We start from the raw sequence: 20855 nt of genomic DNA, 5'->3' as shown, positions 1-20855 counted from the left end.
TTGACTTTGTTTGTGACAGTAAGTGGGATGGTGACAGGGCACAGGAAGTACCTGAGGAGCATACCACAGAGATTTGGCTTTGGTAATAGTAGATGAAACTAGTATTAATTTATAAGTCTCATTTACACAATGCTGTAAAAATAGTTCAACATAAGGAGTCACCCAAATTGCTGTTTAAGCTAGTCTATTTTTTAAAGGATAAGTGATTCAGCAAATCTTCAGCTCTTTCTTCTTTTTAATAGTTCTTATTCTGAAGCCTATTTTCGTACTGAAAAATATTTTATTTAACAAGTTACAGCCTGTCAAACTAACACCATATCAGTCTTTTTTTCCAACGGAATAAGCTTCCCTACCCTGGCAAATGGTTCTTTGCTTCTATACTCCTTTGTTTTCATGTTTTGCCAAGCATTAGATACCAATAAAGAAATCTGCTGTCACATTGTCAGAGTAATAAGAATGTCAGGTTTTATTTATTTTTATTTATTTTTACCATTGGTAGTAAGTACAATACTATTTTACTGAGCTTCCTATTTCCTTTAAGGGTGTCGGTTTTGTTGTTGTTACCTTCAGCGAGGCCCGAAATACCGGGAAAAGCAACAAGGCATTCAGCTTAGATTAAAAATCGACATCACAAGTGCCACATATTTCTCATCTGGTGGGGGCTTCCTTGCACTGCCAGGCTGCAGGAACTTCTTAATTGTAGGCACGTTGCTCATTTTTGTTTTAAAGGCCTAAAAAATAAAAGCAAGAGAGATAAATCTCAACTAATCCAGCAGCAAAGAGTGCTCCTTGCAGAGGACACAGGACAACTACTTCCCCCTGCTGATAGAAGAGATCCTAGCAGTCATTTAGAGTGCAGATCTAAGCAGTCTCCTTTTGCCTAACAGGAGAAGGACCTGCAAAAAGCCTGCTCTTACCAGCAAAAGCAGTGTTGGAGCAGACAATATCTAAAACTCTGCTGCCTGAAAGAAACCAAAGGCAAAAACCTGGGGCATCAGGGATTAGTTTTAAAGGCCCATGTACTAACCAAGTTCATGTCCTTTTTCTTTTCATTGCTAGATATGATAACAATGTGATTTCCACATTTACCACATTACACAGGTATCTGAGCTCTGTTTACATCTAGCATGGCCACTGTTGTCACACTGTTCCAGCCCTTCTGGGATTGGATGGGTGAAGGTGAAATAGCTGGAGGCATCTTTGGCTCATCTCATTTGTCCACTAGAGGCTTCTTATACTACGTGTTGCACCATAATGTAGACAAAACTATACATGGAGCTGTGGAGGAATGGTTAAGTGAAGTAAGTCATGTGAATGTTGAGCAACTAGGAGGTCACGAGCTAAAAAAGTATCGAACGCAGCTCATATGAGTCTGAGAAAGTACGTAACGTCTGGGAGCTAATCAGGCACAAGGACACGATATCTGTTGGTGGTTTGGGAAAGTACTAACTGTGTTATTTCAGTTGATGGGAGTGAGAAACTAGCTGATAAAATAGAGAAATGCACTAACCAATCATGAGCTTAGCTTTTGCAATATGTATGAGCTAATTATATTGAATTAGATAAAAGACAACTGAGCTATCCAATAAATCGAAGTTCACTGATCACTCATATTGAGCGTCTGTGTCTTCCTTCCGTCGACAACAAATGTCCTCGCAACATGGAGCTGTAACACATGCCTTTGGGGAGACCTGATCCCTGATGGGGTAGTGTCTGGAGGCTACAACAGTGATTAAGGCAGACTCGGACATCCGAGGTGACAAGAGAGGCCTGTGTTAAGTCAAGCTTCCTGAGACCTCTTACTGTACAGACTGTCTGAGAAGACTCTCTGAAGGAGACTTTGGGTAGCTGGAGATCCCATCATTAGCTGAGAAATCTTACATACACAAGAACCAACTCGAACAGTGGAGCTAAGGGAGAGGAGCTTCAGAGTAATAGCCATTTCTTGTTGGTAGATGTATGAACATAATTTCCTCTTCCTTGCAAGCACAGGAAAGATAAAGGGGAATGCAAGAAGCAAGAAAGTAAAACTTACCAAGTAAGTGAACATCAATTTTAGCAACTTTTCTCTACTGGCGGTGAAGGAATCCCTTACAACTAAGGCTTCAGCAGGACTGTGACCATGCCTGGTGGCTAAGATAATTTTCCCAAAAGATGGGAGATAGAGGCTACAATTCCTGAGGCCCAAAAAACGACATACAGGTTGTAGTACGGCACATGTTGCTGCCCACTTTGTGGCTGAAGCACTTCATTCTGTCACACAAAATTCAGACTTAAACTATTAGGGTTGAGATTTGGGGAAAAAAAAATAAAAACATTCACCTTCTTTCCATTCCCCTCCTCCCTGTCCTGACACCTTTTCCTTATCAGTTCCAAGCAGAAAACCTAGCTGCTGTAGTCTGATGCTGCACTCTTTCTTTTGTTAAGGGGATTAAAGCCAAAGTCTTTGAGTGCATCCTTCAGGTTAACAGTTTCCAAGCACAAAGAAGAATGACCTCAACATCAGAATCGTCAACCCATATTTGCTTTGCCTGATTGCCTGCACTGCTTAATTTACCAAGATTACAGGCACAAGGGTGAACTACTGAACAGTATTTGATTTTTCCAATCTCAACTCTTTATGATTCCCGCAGGTTTACCCATTCACTGAGTTCTACAGCATGCTGCATATCTGGAAGCTTCTCATTTCTTGTCAAATCTCACAGCAAAAGTGTCTTACTTCTGCTTGGTTTCATACTTTGTATATGGCACAAAGCAGAGAATTCATTCTTGATGATATTGAGTTGATTTTTGAAAGAAAATGCTGGATAATGCCAGGGCTTGAGCTCCTATTCATACTGTAGAAGTCAGAAGTGGCGAGGTTAATAGGAACCCAAGTTTGCAATTTCAGCTAGTACAGAAAAATGACACACTGCACTGTACTCTAACATGTCAATCTATATCGCAGCCTTAATCTGTTATCTAGTATTGGACAGTATCTACAGGCAGGAAGCAGGAAAATGAAGACAGGGCAGCTTATATCAGTGATCCCCTCAGATCGACATTAATTCTATTGAGAAAGCATACACCAAAGGGAATATCCCTCCAAGAGGTAACCCTTAACACGGTTAGGCAGGGGCACAGTGTCTTGCAATGAGTCAGCTAAATCTGCTGTGTTCCATATTAAACAAACATAGCCAGGGATAGCCTGTTGGAGAGCCCACAGAATTGATTTACATAGAATGGAGAGATGATCACTTCAGGATTGTCCCAAAATTAAAGTTTTGAGGTCTTTGTACTGCACGGTTCCTGAATTCAGGCATGTTCAGTGACAAGATTACCTGCAGCTGAGGAAACCCAGAAAGCACAGCAGGTACTTTCTCCTCCACTGCTAAAATGGCTTCCAATAGCTGAACATCTGCCCAGCTGAGTCGGTTCCCCACAAGAAAGTCTTGGCCGTGTTGTTTCAAAATCTGTAGAATACAAGAGAAGATGGGTTGCAGATGAGAACTGGAGATACCATGCCTGGCAGCTAAGTCTCATGGCACAGCTGTAGAGCTGAACAGCAACTGTAACTGAAATTTCAGTTTTTAGGTGGAAACCTGTGAGCCTAAGTCTGCACCATTGTTGGAGAAAAATCTTGTAGTATACAAATTACAAACTTGGGTCACTTGGTAATGACAAATGATAAAAGGTGTGGGAAAAATGGACAAAACCACAGACTCGAGTAGGCTATTAAGAGTCATGGGATTAGAAATAATAGAGGAATTAAAGAGTAACTCAGAGAACTTATAAAATGGCCATTTAGATATTTCATTTCAGGTTATGTCCAATGTCCAGGAAGCAAACTTAAAAATGCAAAATTACAATAGCTAACCGAAGAGAATCTTTGCCTTTGGGAGCAAGTTATTATAGTCATAAGACCTTCTAAGATGTTCAGCCTTTATTATTGTTTTCCATCAAAGCTAGATGAATGTTACAAAAGTGAAAAATGTTGCCAGATGCCTGAGTCATATGGGTTTGGTTTGTTGTCTCTGAAAGTGGGATGTGCAGAAATCTAGGACTGTTTTTTTTTTTTTTTTTACTAAAGGAGTCCTAATATCATGGTGTTTTTGTCTCTCTGATTTATTTCCAAGGGATTTCTCCATTCTTCTAATGAAAGTGCTCCAAATAATATTAAGAACAACAGAGAGATGTGCTATGAAAAAATAGAACAGAACTTTTATCTCAAGGAAAAAAAAAATCATACATGCTTGCTTTTACTTCAGTGAAAATATTTGCTGTGTAAGCTGCAAACATTTTGCTTTCTTTGCTTTGTAACTGTTCAAATATTACAGCCCTGACAACACAAGATAAACAGAAAATTTGCTGTAGCATTTTCCCTTCTTTGTGAGAGCCAGTAAAGCCAAGTGATCAGATCTAACCTGCATTACAAGTGTGTTCTTATTTTTGGGGAACTTTTTGATAATTGCAAGTACAAGATTTATACACACATCCTCACCGTCACTTACCTTTTCAAAGACTGGGAAGTATCTCTTTGTTGCCTTCTCTTCAATTGAGGCAAGATTTTTTGCCTTTGCCTCAGCTGGAGAGAAAGGAAACATCATAACCATTTGCATCAGATCTGTTATTCCTTCCACATACATGTCGATCCTATTGGAGGAAGACAATAGACAAGAGCATAGGAGTTATTTCATCTGCTTTCCAATTAACTAAGGCAACTTACAGGAATTGTGTATCACCACTACAGTGCCAGTTTTCACAGCCAATACAAATACGAACTGAAAGGACTAAAACCATATTTTTGTTCAACAGGATTTCAGAAGCTTTGGTTGAAACTTAACAAAGGCTAGAGACCCTGTTCTTTATTGTGTTAGCCTTTCTCACGCTTTTCTACTGGATTTACAGGATTACATCTGTTCTATGTAATGCAGCTATCAAATAACAGATTGTTCATTAAGTGAAAGGAATTGTTACAGTACAGGGCTCTCTCCTTCAGGTCCTTCCCATAGAGGTTGTATTTCCCTGCTATGTAGCTGAGGATGGCTCTGGTCTGCACCATCTTCATCCCATCAATCTCCACCATGGGCACTTGCTGGAACAGCAGGTCTCCACCTAGGGCAGAAAGGTGAAGGAAACCTTGTTAGTTCCTCCTGGACTTCCAGCTTTACAGAAGAATGCATTTCCTCTGCAGTGTAAATCATTAATGCCTTGCCCTTACTCTAAAAAACCACGCAGTAATTAAACATTGTGGGAAAGATCAAGTGCTGCTAATAGGCATCAGAGTTGTGTAGCTGGGTCATCGCAGTGCAGCTGGGCCCCTCGCTTTGCAGCTCTGCCAGAGCCTCGCTGGCTGATGGGAACTGGCAGCGCCTGCTCCTCTGCACTGCTGGACCCTGGCCCTGCTGGCAGGAAAAGACTCAGCCAGCAGTTGCAGCCCAAGGGATCAGAGGAGAATAAAGAGCTGTGTCAAATCTGAACTTCAAAAAAAAAAAAATTAAAAAGAGTTCAATTATTTTGAATACAGATAAGTTTGTGGCAGGACATAAAGACCACCGTCCCTCCTGCCCCTGCCCTGGTAGTCCCCTTTTCTCCTGGTGCTGAAAGGAGTTTGGCTGGTCCTCCAGCGAGACAGCATCAAGAGCTCAGCTGCCATAAAGGTTCAGCACAGCAAAGCCAGTCTTTCCTGACCAGTTTTCTGCTAGACTAATTCCTTGTCTTTGGAGATACTCCCTGCTCCATTTACCCGGTCAGGGCATCCAAAGAACAACCCTGCCTTGTTAAAATCAGATCAAAACTCCAAATTCGAGTAGGCAGCTGTCACTTTGTACTGCTGGAAGTTAATCATTGATTTTAATTGCTTGATCTTAATCTATTCATTGCACATTTCTTTATAGTAAAAGAATTTACTTTCGTAGGCACTTTTGCCTACTTTTTTCTCCATAGAGCTACTGAAATGCTTTGCTAGCCTCAAATAGATAAACTTTCTTCACTCATTCTATACTATTTGCAGTTTAGAGGTTCCCTCTATGGCAAGGAATAGCCTGTGTTTGTTTCTCAGAAACATTCACAAATGGATCATACGTTATTGTATCCAGAACACACTTCTACAGACTGAGGAAAAAAGGCCCCCATCTAGTGCAAGCACTATGGAATAGGAAAAACAGCAGCTAGGCAAGAGTACTTTTCAGCAGGAAGATGCACCAAGTGGATAATAAAATCTGACTTTGTCCTTTGACAAAAGGTGTGATGTAGCAAGTGTGAGAAAAGTGAACGCCCAGTTTGTTTGTTTTTTTTATCTACAGAAACGAAGATTTCTCTCTTATGACCAGCAGCAGACTGCTTCTCCTAACCTGGCAATGATGACCACTTCACATAAGCACTGCACAGAATATTTTTGCAGGACTTAAAGCAGTTTGCCAGTCATTTTGCTGATGGTATTGTGCTGTCTGTGAGCAACCAGACAAAAAAAAGAATCATCTAGACCAATCTGTCACAGAACAGCAGTGTACACTGGGGTAACAACTTGGGCAACCTGTGGCCAAGCAGGTTGAGCCAAGCTAGTTGCCGTCAGGGCAGCGGGTATGGGTCTTGCCAGGAGGATGTTCCTGACCTCTCAGCCTCCAAGGCAGCTGGCTGGCTGCAGACTGCATGCTGGAAACAGCCTCTGGCCCAGGCTGAAACCTTCACAGTGCTGTGGAACTGCTCAGACCATCAGCTGCCATGGGCCAAAGTTGCTCCTGGACCATTGTAACAGCGCGGTGGTGCCTGAGCACAGCACGCCCCGGGCAAAGGTGTATTGGCAGAAAGAGGCAAAAAAAAAAGAGAGGGAGAGGCAGTGGAGGGTTATTCACATTCAGCCCTGCCTTGCACAGCTGGCAACATGCCAGCAGTCCTTTATCAGGTTGACTAATATTTGTCTTTCTCCAGCTCATCATACCAAAGCCTGCCTTTTCCTTTGTGTTCTCAGGTTCTTAAGCTCAATATACATACATGCAGAGGCTCTTGATCTTCTTTATAGTATTTCCCTGTCCTTTTCATTGCCACTTAATTCTCCTCTCTGGCTATGGATAGGCTTGCATACTATACGCAGGATTATACCACCCCATCTGGATTAGGTATGCCCAAGAAGGAAATTCAGATTTGGGCTTTCAGTACCTGAGATACCGTATTTACAGCTCTCTTGTCTGCACAATGCATGGCTCTCCCACATGACCAGATTCCCAGCCAGATGGACCTGCAGCTGTAATTCTGATCTTACTGACACCACTTTTGTTGGGTTGCTTTGTTCATTTTAGCTTTGCTCTCAGCTCTTCTTTAAACACAGCTTCCCCTTTCTGAGCAGACAGCCAGAGCACAGCCAAGTCATTTTCCAGGTGTCTTAGTACGTCTGGGCAAGTTCAGCCTGATGCCTCTCTGGTGTGCTGGGAGGTTTCTGTAAAATGTTTTGGGCAGCAGGAAAACCATAGGACAGGATCACTCTGTAGTGCCCCTCACAGTCCCCACTCCTTCCCCACGCAGGCAGCAAGGTCTTCTCCTTCCAGGGTGGCTGCAGGGGGTTTTGCTGTTGGGTTTCATCTGACCAAGTCTGAAGGGCAGCGGCAGGGGCTATGCACTGGTGTTTGGGAACTGGTCTCCTTTCTGGCTTGCTGCTTTGACCACGTCAGATTTCCTGCAGGTCTTTCTTCTGTCTCCCTGTATCTTTTTATCTGGGGGAAGCTTCATGGCTCAGGCACATCCTGCTCAGCTGGCCTGATACCTTATTGCCATGTCAAGCCCCATCTTAGACATCCGTGTTTCCTCCCTGTTGTTTGCATGAGGGTGTGCAATGTAAGGACTCTCACTGGTGTGTTCACACAGAATCTAGTACAAAAGAAAACTATTTCCTAGGAATTTTGGTGCCATGCAAGCCTTTCACTCTCTTTCCACCTCCCCAGGATTCAGATCCTACATAGGATGGGATCATACACACCATTTTTACCAGTCAACTCTACAATACCTCAGGCCAGCTGGTGCAGAGCGGTCATACTCACTCAATTCAGCTTTCTGCCTACACAATATGCTGATCACAGCTAAAGGACATCTTGGAGATGCGCCTGGCCAGGTCCCAGGAGCTGCCTCAGTACATGCTGTGTGCCGAGGACCCATGCTACATTCCAACAGAACAGATAACCAAGTTGTACATAGGAACATTTGCTGTCTGTGCTCAGTGTACTACTAAAAACATAGTCATAGAAGCTGGAACTTCTAGCTTATAGGAGTTATTTAGCACTGCAAAGAGCAGATTACACAAAACTAGCATTTCAGTGCACTAGGTGTGCACCTAGAGTTTTGCATTGGCTTACATAATGCAATTTTAAACCACAGATTTAGCTAAATTGGAGCAATTTTTTTGACAGACAAAGCCTCAGGTATCATATTCTTACCTTTGATTAACTTTTCTAACTGTTCTTTTGTTTCCACAAAGTTTTCTTCAAACTGGAAAAGAAGAGAAAAGAACTTTACATGGCTGTACTTCAAAGTTTCTTCTGTGAGTGCATGTAGCCATGAGCAGCACAACCCAACCAAGCCGGGCATGATGAGCTGGGTCTTCAGCTGCACATGCCCTGAGGATTCCCCACCCATTCCCTCAGTCAGGAGAAGTGTAAGGGCCTGGCCACTTCTGCCTGAGTGCACTGGTGCAGAAATAATCAAAGCACATGTAGAAACAGAGCACAGGCATCTACAGGAGGAATACAGGTTGCAGCCAGTGCCAAGGGAAGCACAGGGTAAAACCAGCCAACACCACCCCCAGAGCATGCAAGTCAACAACACCTTTTTTTGTTTTTAATATACAACTGGAAAACTCAGATTAATTAAGGGTCTTTAAAACATTCCCCAATTTTATCCATTATGATTACTTTGTCGGACTCTATAAAGCTGTAAGCTCCACGGAGTTTGCATCCCAAATACCAGCTACTGATCACAGTAGGTCCAAAACATGCAGTGCCACTGGCCAACTAAATTTTGCCACCCTCCTGTGGTCACTTACACTCTGTGTGCATGTTAAATTGTTCCATGCAGTGTCCAGTTGGAAACATCAGCCTGGAACAAGGTGCCAAGTGCCAACTAACCTCCACGCCGGCTGCTGCCAGCAGCCATCGGATCGACTCCATTCGTCCCCTTCCATTAATGTAGGTGAGCCTGGGCTTCCCTGACATGCTGCTGAGCTTCTGGATCCCTGGAAAATATGAAGCTGAAAACAAATATCTCATAAAGCTGGTATAAGCACCATTATTTTAGTGAAAAAAAAAAAAAAAAAGCCTTTTATTTTCACTATGCCTGCTGAAATTGCCCATAAAATAAACAAATGAAAGATGCACCAGGGATGTGACATAGTCTATGCTAAGAAAGCAAAGATGTACAGACTGGTAAAGCCTTTCCCAGTGCTGCTAGGAAGAATTTTTTTTTTTATGATGCAAACACAGACATGCTTAAACAAGTGCTATGGATCCTGAGCTACTGGGGAAAGCTTGCTTCATTACAAGACAGTTATGCAACGTCAGTGAAAATCCTGCCACATCCCCGGGGTAAGTTATTCAGTTACCCTCACTGCCATAGCTCCACTGAAAAGAAGCACAAGATGTTTTATTGCTAGGCTGGAATTTGTCTAGCTTTGTTTGCCAGATGTCAGAGAGCCTTACAAAGCTTCACCTGCCATCCACTTCTTTCTTGATACAGGATCATTATAATCATAGTGATTAAATGAATCATTAATCTTCTCTTTATTCCATGAAACAGGCTGAACTTCCTTGGTGCTCCCCTTGAACGATCACAGCCTATTCCTTTATTGCTCATGGTCTCCCTCAAAACCAGACGTGGAGCCTGGCTGCAGGCTTCAGGTGCCTCCCAGGTATCCCCCAGGGCACCAGAGCATTGTGTGCCCCAGGGACTTGGGCCACTCTCTGAGAGACGCTCGCAGAAGCTCACATTTTCTTGCCCTAATTTCTCAAAAATGGGACTAGCATTCCCCTTCACAAACATGTTAGTATCATACACTAATGACTGGGAGAAAAAAAGCCTAAAAATGGGTAACTTAAGCATGTCCAAATGTCTCAGAAACCAAAGAGTAGAGTGCCTGATTTAAAAAAAAAATTAAAAAAGAAGGCAAACAAACCAGCAAACAGAAGCTCTTACCAATGATCCCAGTCCTCCCAGAGCTACCATCTGAAGCTGCAATACCAGGTCTGCGGCACTGTCATGATTGCGTCCACATAACATGTCCCACTGCCCCCAAGTAATATGTCCCCATGTCTCCAGTCAGGCTCAGTATGCTCTAGCAAAGTTCTCTTTTACACCTCTTTTTAAAGTGTTCTTAAAATAAAGTGTGTTTAGAACATACTTTGCCAAAACTTGATTTCAAAGAGCAATCAGACTGAGAGTTCTCCCTTGAGCATTCCTGTTAAGAATTAAGTTCTATCTCTACAAAAAACAAGGATAGTTTGGGTGACTTTGACATGACCCAAACAGACACAGAAGAGACATCACCTCCAGTTTCAGGATGCAAACAGCTGCTGCTTGCAGTGCTTTACCTGTAAAACAGCAGCTCCATCATTTTCTGCACATGTTGTGTGAATTGCATTTACTACATGACAGTGCAACTTAGCTCTGTAGTTCAAGGCTGCTGACCTAGTGCCTCTTCATTACCATGCTTATCAAAAACATCACACCCATATCATTTCTGCACACATTGCCCCAACCTGTGATGTGCAGAAATTTACAGCAAATAGAACTTTTCCTTTAACTATCAAAGTCAAAGTTTCTGCAATACCAAGTATACGAAACATAATCAGCTTGGAAAATCATCTGTTGTTTTCGTAACGAAAGCAGAGGGAGTGCAAAGCCCTAGGTAACGTTTCTATCATTTTACATGAACAAGAAATTCTATGTAACAAATAAATTATGCGAAAAGAAAAACTACAAATGGACAATAAAAACCTGTCATCAACTTAAAATATTTTAAGAATAAATAACAACTATCATCCGTAAGTGGATATTAACTGTCTTAAACTTCTGACATAGAAAAAAATACTTGTTTTTCAGGTAGTCTTCTGAATCTTTAGATCCACTGAGTGTGTCTCCACTGACTAGAAAAGGAGGTGTAACTGACATGTAGCTGACACATCTAGCTCATACAGGCACCTACATTTCAGTGCCTGGATCTGGAGCTGAGTCTTGACCTGAGTGCTCAGTTCAGCTGGCTATTCCTATGTGTCTAGTGATGCTTGAGATGTGTGGATAGCACTCCAGACTTGCTGGAGCTCCCTGGTTTCCTGAAAAGTCAGCATGATGCTTGGCAAGAAACTGTAGGTTCAGTCAAGCTCTCGGCATCACCTCAGTGGAAACCCACAAATCACTTCAAGTCCAAAAGCAAATGGATATATCTATGTACACGTTTGCTGCTTTTGTCTAAATGCCATATTTACGTCCTACTCCCTCCCTCTGTGGTTTATATCCTGCTTTACTCAGCTCTGAACTACACCACAGGGCTGCTTTCTCAGCCCTGCAGCTCCCAGCTTAACCTATGTTACCTCAACAGTTGCTCTAAAATACCTGGAAGGAGCTTCACTAGAAATAGTACCTTAAGCACTTAAAGGAAATAGTTTTGATGTTAGGACTTACCTTCTGAGCTTAGCCTCTGCTGAACGCAGGCGCCTTCCCTCCCTGGTTTATCTCTGGAGCTCCTCCTACCCCTGGGGAGTTTCCAGCCATACCCAATTGCAGACAAAACTCTCCCATTGCCGTAAAACTGGCTCCACAGAGCTTAAAGGGGTACGTGTCTGAAAACTGCCGTCCAAGGCAGAGAATCTATTTCTTTTGCAGTTTGCTGATTTGCCTATACCATGGGGTAGTTGCAGAGTTTCTTGTGGCCATTTAGTCAGGCTCCTCTCTTGGAGGCTTTGGGGTGTTTTACCCCAGTGCCTTACACACAGGAGCTAAACACTTCAAAACATTGAGAACAAAGATTTTTCTGGATCTCATTTAGGGTAACAGTAACTACTTAAAAGTAACCAGTAAAGTTTCTAGGCCTATCTCACTACTTAACAGTAACCTAGTATTTTATTTTCTGTGCTGTCTAGCCCAGAAAATATACACGAAGTATGGGATAACAATGCCCAAATACTTCAAAATACAGTTTGCCAGTGCTTAGTGATAACTTGGTATAAAAAAATAGATAAGCAGCTTGTGTCAGAACTGAAACATGTCTTAAGGTGATAGCATTATTTTGCAAATTGAGTGTATGTGGCAAATGCCCAGTTAGAGATGAAATAAACTATGATTTTCCTGTGCTGTTTCAGTGAGATATGACTGCCTCAGCTTTGCTATCTAGATGTCATATGAAATGACTAAAAGTGGATGTGAACAGATAAAAGGTGGTCTGGCAGATGGGAAACAGGATTTTGACACCAACTATCAGGTCCTCTAGTGTAGGCTAGCATTGGATGTTGGGCATTACTTTACACCTGCATTAGATATTAGCACAGATAATCTGAAGATCTGTTCATAAAACCCACACTGTTATCAAAACTATGTTTATCAGTCTAAAGCCACAACTGTACCAACACAGCACCTCAAGATGGAGAATCTCAGGACAAAAATCTCTAGCTAACTATCTGGAGGAAATCCCCCAAAAGCTGCTATTTTATTTTTTCCTCACATTTATGGTTTTGTGATGGTTTCCCTGCCTGGAAGTTGCTGTCAGTCTCTTCCACAGGATGCAGATTCACCACAGGCTTCTTGGAAATTCATTACAGGCTTCTATAGATTGATGGTGTATGCAAAATACAACTGTATGGCTCTTCCTCATGCCTAATTCTCTCTTTAAGGTTCATCATCTAGTGAATAAAGCACAGCCTTAAATGTGTGCTTCTGCATTGCTTCCATGTCAAACCCAGTTAGCTTCCTCCAGAAAATTCCTGAGTATAGGTCGTACATACATGTTCATACCTGTCTGCGATGGCAGCACTACATCAAGATTAATCTATTCCTGCTTTTGAGGTTTCTGGTAACAGCAAGTACCTGAGTGCAAGGGTTGGTTCAGGAACAGTGACCAAAGCATGCAAGTCTTCCTTGTCCTTTCTGCAGTCTCCAGTGCTAACAAGGGCAGCAAGAGGGCCTGATGGCCAAGAAGAAGTGGTCCATTGTTCTCTTTTTATTTTGCTTTCAGCACAGCCTTTCATAGTGTAATTTCTAAAGCTCCTTTGACATCTATATCTGTTGCCTATGAGGTTGCTTTCATATGTAACTTGAATAGCTGTTCTATGAACCTCTAGAGTAGAAAAGAAAACGAGTTTCTTTTATAAAACATTTGGTAAGCCACACCTGTGAGTATTGAAGCAGCTGGCATGGAGCCCAGGTACCACTTAAATGATCTTGGGTTGGGCATAGGCAGATTTTAAATAATACACATACCGTACCTCAACATGTCAAGTTCCCACTGTGCTCTGTGGACACATTTCATTGTGATGTAGCTTGGAGAAGTCCAAAGACTTCTCTAAAGGAACTTGCCTGTGGTCCTCACAAGCCACCCTGCAGCTGGCCAGGGGGACCGTAGCTGCTTCCAGCAGCATCCTGCCAGAGGTGAAGACAGCATATACAGCTAAATGCCATGGGAGATTTAAGCAAGAGGGCTTGCAGATTCTCCCTTTGCTTCCGATCAAGCTCTTAGAGTGAAGCACAATGCCTTGATAAAAAATTATAGTCCATGTGAGTACCTAGAACAATCCCTGTGTCACGCAAACCCAGACTTGCCAACTTTTCATAAAGTAACCCTCCAGTGACTGCTCTGGGTCTGTCCTGGAAGCTTTACCGAGCTCCCAAGTACAAGGTCAGCCAAGCCCACGTTTGCCTTCCTGCATATCTCTGCAAGCTGTTTGGCACCTGTCCAGGCCACCGGCACAGAAAAGTCTGAGAACAGAAATCCTAACCCCGAGTTACGCCCATGGCGCTGCTGGCAAGGAGAGCTTAAATGCAGAGCCAGAGACGAGATTTATGCTAGCAGACAAAGCGAGGCCAGCGCACAGACTCCAGCCAGCACTGGCACGTGCCTCTCCATATAGCAAAAATTTCCTAAAACAGCGTTGACCTGTGCCATCTAGTGCTATCCCACATGGCATTCAAGCACCATGGGTGGGGAAGCGTAGGCTTCATAGGTCATTTCCAATAACCAGTTCAGGTGCAGCCACCTGACAGATTGGTTGTAGGGACTTGAGCTCCACCATGCCAAGGGCTGCAAGGTCTGAGAACTCTCCTGGAGCAATGTGACCAGCACGGACATTGACAAATAACACAGACTGATTGTTTGAGGGGGTCTGGACAGAACCTAGAGCGACATTTAGTGATGCACCCAGGAACGAGGACAGTGAGGACAACATGAGGGTAGGCTACAAGCTAGCGGGCAGGGAAACATGCCTTACGTGGCTTACAACTCTGTGCAACGCCAGGGGCCAACCTAAATACCAGTTACGCACATGCCCCAAAGGAGCATAATCTACAGAGATATCTAGCTATCAATTTGTAATACTTTAAAATAAGTTTAAGGCATGTCAGTTTATAGAATGTTACTATTTGGACCCTTTAGCACTTATTGACTATTGATCTAAGTACCTCAGCATGGGCAAAAGGCTTATTACGTAAGCATGAGATATGCAATATCAAGGCTTTAAAGCCAACTGAAAAGTAACTCTAATCCATATTGTGAAATATTTATCTTAAATAAGTCAGGTATTATAACGACTTATTTCAACTTGTAACTTGTGTAAGTGTATGTGTCCTCTGTATGGTTTCTGGCACGTACTGGGAAGACTCCCAGTTTATGTGCATTGTTACAATTATCTATTTAGGAACAGGTAATAATCTAGTTTAGGTTTAAAGAATCTGTCTTCAGAAGGGGATGCTGGGACGTAAGACAGAACTTTCAGTCCTGTTTTTATCTGATGTTGATCAAGCTGGACAAGAATATGTTTTCAATAAAAGATAAAAATGATTATTTGAAAATATTTAAAAGCAGCCCTTATCCCATGAGACATATTTTTTTATTTGCTTTGGTCATTGTCTTTATAAAACCAGATTTATTTATACAACTCATATAAGGAGAAACAGATTTCATCGACAACAAAGACAATTTCTTCTCTTATAAAACAGCTTTGTTTTTATTGAAGTTAGTGTTTCCCTGGAGATCATCAGAATTTTCATAAGACCCAGCATTCTTTATACATATTTTAACCTTAGTTTCTCTTCAAAGCCAAATATTATCTCATTTCCTTAGACTCTTCTACCATCATCCATCAGCACAGAAAGATTCAATGACACATTATTTATACAATCTACAACTGTCTGACTTTTAAGGTAATCTTTATTTGGTGTTTTGTGTCATCTTCAAAATTGTAAGATATGTGTGTTTTAATGATATTTATGAGTAAACTTCTACCTCTGCATTTACCTGTCTTGCAGATACATTTAACAGTTTGAGAAATGTAAACTCAATATGATATTGTTTTGCCCCTGTTGCATGTACAATATCATACAAATCTAGAAAAAAAATATAAATAACAATTAAAAAAAAAAAAAAAGTTCAACTAGGAAAAGGGGCTGAAAAATGACCGCAGATGGAACTTGGCTTCATTTCCTATTGAAAATTCTGTGTGTTAATGCTGCAGCTTCTTCATCTTGTGGTGACCTTCTTGTCAGGTTGGAGGAAATTTTTAATTGTGGCAATGTTGCTTTCACTTGCTTTAAAAGCCTAAAATTGGAAACAATTCAACTTCTAAGAAGAAGGATGGGAAAAGTTCTAATGACAAGCCAAGACTTGTGAAATAAGCCTCATCAAGTGGTGGTTCAAAACTGGGAGGGAGCAGTTTCCTAAAAGCAAATGATACAACCTCAGAGAAAAGTAGGTACAAGTCAGGTGGTACAAGTCATAGAATCACAGATTCATAGAATGGCTCGGGTTGGAAGAGACCTGAAAGCTAGTTCCAAGCCCCCTGCCATGGGCAGGGATGCCACCCACTAGATCAGGTTGCCCAAAGCCCCATCCAGCCTGCCTTGAACACTTCCAGGGATGGGGCATCCACAACCTCTCTGGGCAATCTGTTCCAGTGCCTCACTACCCTGACAATGAAGAATTTCCTCCTAATGTCTATTCTAAATCTCTTAATTTTTAGTTTAAGACCATACCCACTTGTCCTATCATTATCTACCCAAGTAAAGGGTCCTCCTCTATCTTTTTTATAAGACTCCTTTAAGTACTGAAGGGCAGCAATGAGGTCTCCCCAGAGCCTTCTTTTGTCCAGGCTGAACATCCCCAGCTCTCTCAGCCTTTCTTCATAGGAGAGGTGCTCCAGCAATGGAAGGTGTAAAGGAGTTATCAGTACTGGGATAGTCTGCCTTTCAGAATTTAATCTTTCAGAGCTAGAGAGCTGCTTAACACCTGAAAGTTCATGATTTCTTCCAAGATTCCACAGCACTAATTACTATATACTTGATATCACTTTTATCCTTTCAAGTTCCTGACCTCAATGATATCCTCTAACAATGATTTCCACAGTCCTAGTGTGAAACTGTTGCCTTTTTTTCTGCTTGTATTTTGCTGCTTTTAATTTGAGTGTCTGATTCCACTTATAAGACAGGGAATATGAAAACCACTCTCCCTCTCTCACTGGAACCACAAAGATAAAAAATAATTTATATAATAGTTTTGTTTGTTTCTTTATTTTTAAACACATGGGACCATAATTCACTTCTCACATATATTTCTCAGCTCTGCTTTTACTTATTATTACTATTATTTTATATTCTCTGTGCATACTTTATAGACTGTGTTTCCCGATGCTCTCTCTATTAGTTCTGCATTCCAGCAAGGAGCTGCCAAAGCATTTTAACTTCTCTTCCACAAAGCTTGGAATGAATATGACTGTCTTACTATTTGATTTAATTACCTGTAGCAAAGAAAATTTGGAGATAATGTGGATGTTTTCACTTCTGCCGTCAGGATTGTTTCATCAGTTGGATTTCTGCCCAGGTGAGCTGGTTTCCAAAAAGGAACTTCAAAGAATTCCAAGGAATCTACAGAAAGTGGGAGAAATTTTCGTATATATCAGCATATTCCAGTCTCAGCTAAAAGATTATTAAAGTACTTTACCTTTACCCACCTTGTAAAGTAGGTGTTGTATATAAACAGGAAAAACCTGATTATTTTGGCAAAGGACAACATGGGCAAAATCCTTCTCTTTGACTTCCGACAGTGTACCTAGGGAATGTACCCAAAGCAGAATTAAGATTCTAAAAGTAAGGAGTGAGCACAAGGAAGTATGAATGAGCACATTGCACTCACCTTTGGAATGGAAGATACCTTGCACTCAGGCTATTTAGTGCCTGGGGCTGGGAAATTCCTACCTTCTTGTACAGCTAATGATGGGTCTCATTAACGAATTAATGAATGTGATTCAGGATCCACTTCTGCTCTTCTCCATTGACTGCAAAGAGATTTTGGGTCTTGGTAGGTTTGATTCAGTCCCCAGTCTCTTAAATTCTGACAACACAGTAAAAACCCTGCTGCCCTGCTGTTTTCTATCGGACATGCAAACATACCAAAAGGAGGTATTTACAGTTGAAATACAGGTCATTGTTGGAAGCGCTCCATCCGGTAAGACTTTTAGCTCGGATTATCATCTGGAAGGCTTACTCTTGTGTTTCAAAACAGGAAAATGGACATCCATCTCTTCTGTCTGTCCATTTTGTGTCTATGGGGAGGTGGTCTGTCACCTTCTGCCTGACCATTAAAGAGCTCACCTCTTGATGCAGGTAGTAATATAATTCAAGAAAGTGACCCACTTTTCAGTAGTGATAGACATAAAAATTGTGACTAGCTTGATTCAAGAGGAAAATAATTTCTAAGAATTTAAAAACTGAGCAAAACTGAATCATTAAATACAGAGTTGATGGAAATATTCATGACCTAAACCCACATTTCAGGATTATTTCTGCATCCCTGGTCAGGAATATTGAAAAAAGGCTTTGGAGTACTTGAGAACCAGGGTGATGCTGTGTATAACCTTTATATACAAGGTGATAAATCTGTAGCAAGTAAAACAGTGTAAATACACTCATGTTATAGAGGTGAGGTTATGTTTCAATGTGTCTCCCAAGGCTGGTACAAAGTTGGACTAGGTGATCTTTCAAGGTCCCTTCCGACCGAACTATTCTGTTCCATGGCAAACATAGGAATCTATATTAGGATAAAGTTTTTTATTACTAGGAATGTGTATTAGGAGAGTATTTTTTATTGACTTACCTCCAAACAGAGTTTGGTTATGATAGCCAAGTACATAACTAACCAGTATAATTGTGTAACATTACATAAAAAGATGTATGAATCCTTCTGTAGATTAAACCTTTCCATAGGCCATTAAATCCATAAATGATTTAAAAACTACTGTCCAGACATTTCCATCCATGTGTTTCATGTCTACAAGGTGTCTCCTGTGGACACCCTCAGCAATAAAATCAGCACTAGCTGCCTTAGTGTTGTAGCTGAATGCAAAGATTCCTAGTTTTTCTCATAGGAATGGCCAGAAAAGACAGATCAGTCTTTGAGGCTCAAACATATACATTTGTCTTCAATAGTCTAGTTTGAAAAGGTGTGCCTCTTGCTTCAAGGACCAGGACACCATGCAACCTGTGACGTCTGTCCCTTTCCTAGTACAAAAACAATTTCTAGATCCAACAGAAGTACTTTCTCCAGCCTCAAGCCTGTACGACTTCATACTTATATCTGTTACAATGAGCAAGAAGGTACCATGGCACTAGAAAAATAAACAATGTGCTTGTTTAATTAAGGTTAAGATACACACACTAATGTTGCACCTTTTTCTTTTTATGTTGTGTGGGCATGTGAGAACTTAAACAATGGGATACTTTGCAACGTGTGAGAGATACGCCTTTCATTGCAATGCTGTTGCCATGCAAGCCCTTCTTAGACAAACTTTATCAGAAATGATTGACCAAAAGGTCATCCCGAGAGTAAAGACTTCCTGCAGCAAATCTGCTGACTAATAGTTCAATAAGGTAGTTACTTCCTTGACAAAGGGGGTGGATACGCATTAGTTCATCTATGTATGAGTATATACAGAGTTCATCTATATTCATAAATAGATGAACTAATGTGTATCTGAGTAGGGCTGGCACAGCTGGGATCGTGGGCTAAGCTTGGGAGTATCAGGCTGAAGGATAAGGTTAAGCTCCTTCTGCCTCTTGCCAGCAGGAAGGTAATATTTCCATTCCATCTACTCTCGGGTGACCTTTCCACATGTGAGTTTGAAGGGTTCTGCTGCAGTGTAGAAATTGTTCTGAAATGGAAAGTAGGGCAAGCAACAGAAAGAATTGGAAGCTACAGCATTTTTTATTAATTCTCAGTGTACGTACTACTGATTCAGGTCACCAAATCTCACATTTCTTCCCTCTTGTCACTTTTCTTCTTTATCTTCTGCAAACTTTGTTAATTTTTCTTTCAGTTCCATAAAATGACATAAATAAAATTTTACATAAAATGTCAAATTGCAAAGTTCCAAGGGTATAACTGTGTTGAACTATCTAACGTTTAGTTACAGAGAGGGCAGGAACAGACTCTTCTCAGAGAAGCATGCTGAAAGGATGGGAGAGGACTGCAACAGAAGTTGCAGCATGAGACATTTTAAACCAAGAAGAAGAAAGTTTTGCAATGACTTGGTCAAAACCTGGAGGGGCTGCTGGAGGTGTGTATATATATATCTGATTTCTGCTCCGTACTCTTAGGGGCCTTGCAGATGCTTCCAGTCATATCCTGGAAGAGGTTAACCATGCCTTACAATTCAGGTAACTTGCCATCTGGAGATAACTATTTCTTTCTACTGACTACAAAAGTAGTCATCGTTCAAAATCAAGCACCTGGTGCTTTTAATTCTAGAGTTACTGTCCCAGGCTATGTCTCATTTAGGTCTTTCCCACAGAGGTTGTACTTTTCCTGCTGTGCTGCTGGGGATGGTTCAGGGCCGCACCATCTTCGTTCTACATCTCCACCATGGGCACTTGCTGAAAGAGCAGGGCTCCATCTAGGGACAGAGGAAAAGTAACATCAGGTTAATTCAATGCCTTTTGTGTTGTTGAAATTCGGCTAGTACAACAACCAGTAGTTGCCTAGGGCAGAAATTTTCCCCCAGAGCAAACAGGGTATAGAAGACCCTTCGCTAGGAGCAGGACCTTAAGCACGGTGTAAACAATAAAACACTGGTTAGCATGGGAGAGAGATTGTGGCTGAGCAGTATCCTATGCTGTTGTCCTCTTCCCTCTTTAGGGAAGTGATATCCTCAAAAAACCCACGTCACACTCAGGATGTGTTTATGAACACTTTGCAAAGGTTAAGAGATTCTGTTTCAACTGCTACTAATCACACAAAAATGTTTTCTGTGTTTCCATGAATATGCAGACACCTTGGACTTTACAATTCTTGAGTTACCATTTTAATAATAAACAAACAGGTTGCTCAACTCCTTATTTAAAAGATGCCTGGTGGCACCCACTAAACACTACTCTCCAGCTTCCCACCTTGCAGCAGCAGTAGCTTGCCAGCTGTCTTTGGCATCTTCCACAAAGACAAGCTTTTTGAATTGTATTTCTACAGGGGATTGACTTAATTCGTGCCAGATGTCCCTGCTGGGGCTGTGCATCAGCAATGAGAGAAATAAAGCCAAATAGCATGTTCCTGTCTCAGCTTTCCTACAACTCATTGCCAAGGTGAGTGTAAGCCCCAGCGGTCCTCTGAGGGCTTCTCTGTGCCCATGCCCAAGCAGGAACATGCAGCT

At 41.6% G+C, this 20855-nt stretch overlaps 1 protein-coding gene across 1 annotated transcript in view; it reads right to left on the bottom strand.

Annotated features, from left to right (window-relative positions):
* Positions 1 to 439: 439 nt before the first annotated feature.
* Positions 440 to 20855, bottom strand: part of LOC311208047 (uncharacterized protein) — a 31272-nt gene continuing 10856 nt past the window's right edge. The window contains exons 8-17 of the mRNA XM_084284464.1: positions 20599 to 20712; positions 20002 to 20105; positions 16956 to 17082; positions 11641 to 11711; positions 9093 to 9214; positions 8406 to 8457; positions 4962 to 5094; positions 4491 to 4632; positions 3321 to 3452; positions 440 to 731 (exon numbers count right to left, since the gene is read on the bottom strand). Coding sequence (XP_084140590.1) covers positions 606 to 731; positions 3321 to 3452; positions 4491 to 4632; positions 4962 to 5094; positions 8406 to 8457; positions 9093 to 9214; positions 11641 to 11711; positions 16956 to 17082; positions 20002 to 20105; positions 20599 to 20712 — 1123 coding nt within the window. The 3' untranslated portion in view covers positions 440 to 605. The remainder of the gene's footprint in view (positions 732 to 3320; positions 3453 to 4490; positions 4633 to 4961; positions 5095 to 8405; positions 8458 to 9092; positions 9215 to 11640; positions 11712 to 16955; positions 17083 to 20001; positions 20106 to 20598; positions 20713 to 20855) is intronic.

The sequence above is a fragment of the Netta rufina genome (genome assembly GCF_964035555.1).
Source record: "Netta rufina genome assembly, chromosome: 3".
Taxonomy (NCBI): Eukaryota; Metazoa; Chordata; class Aves; order Anseriformes; family Anatidae; genus Netta; species Netta rufina.
This window is presented reverse-complemented; position numbering and strand designations above follow the sequence as displayed.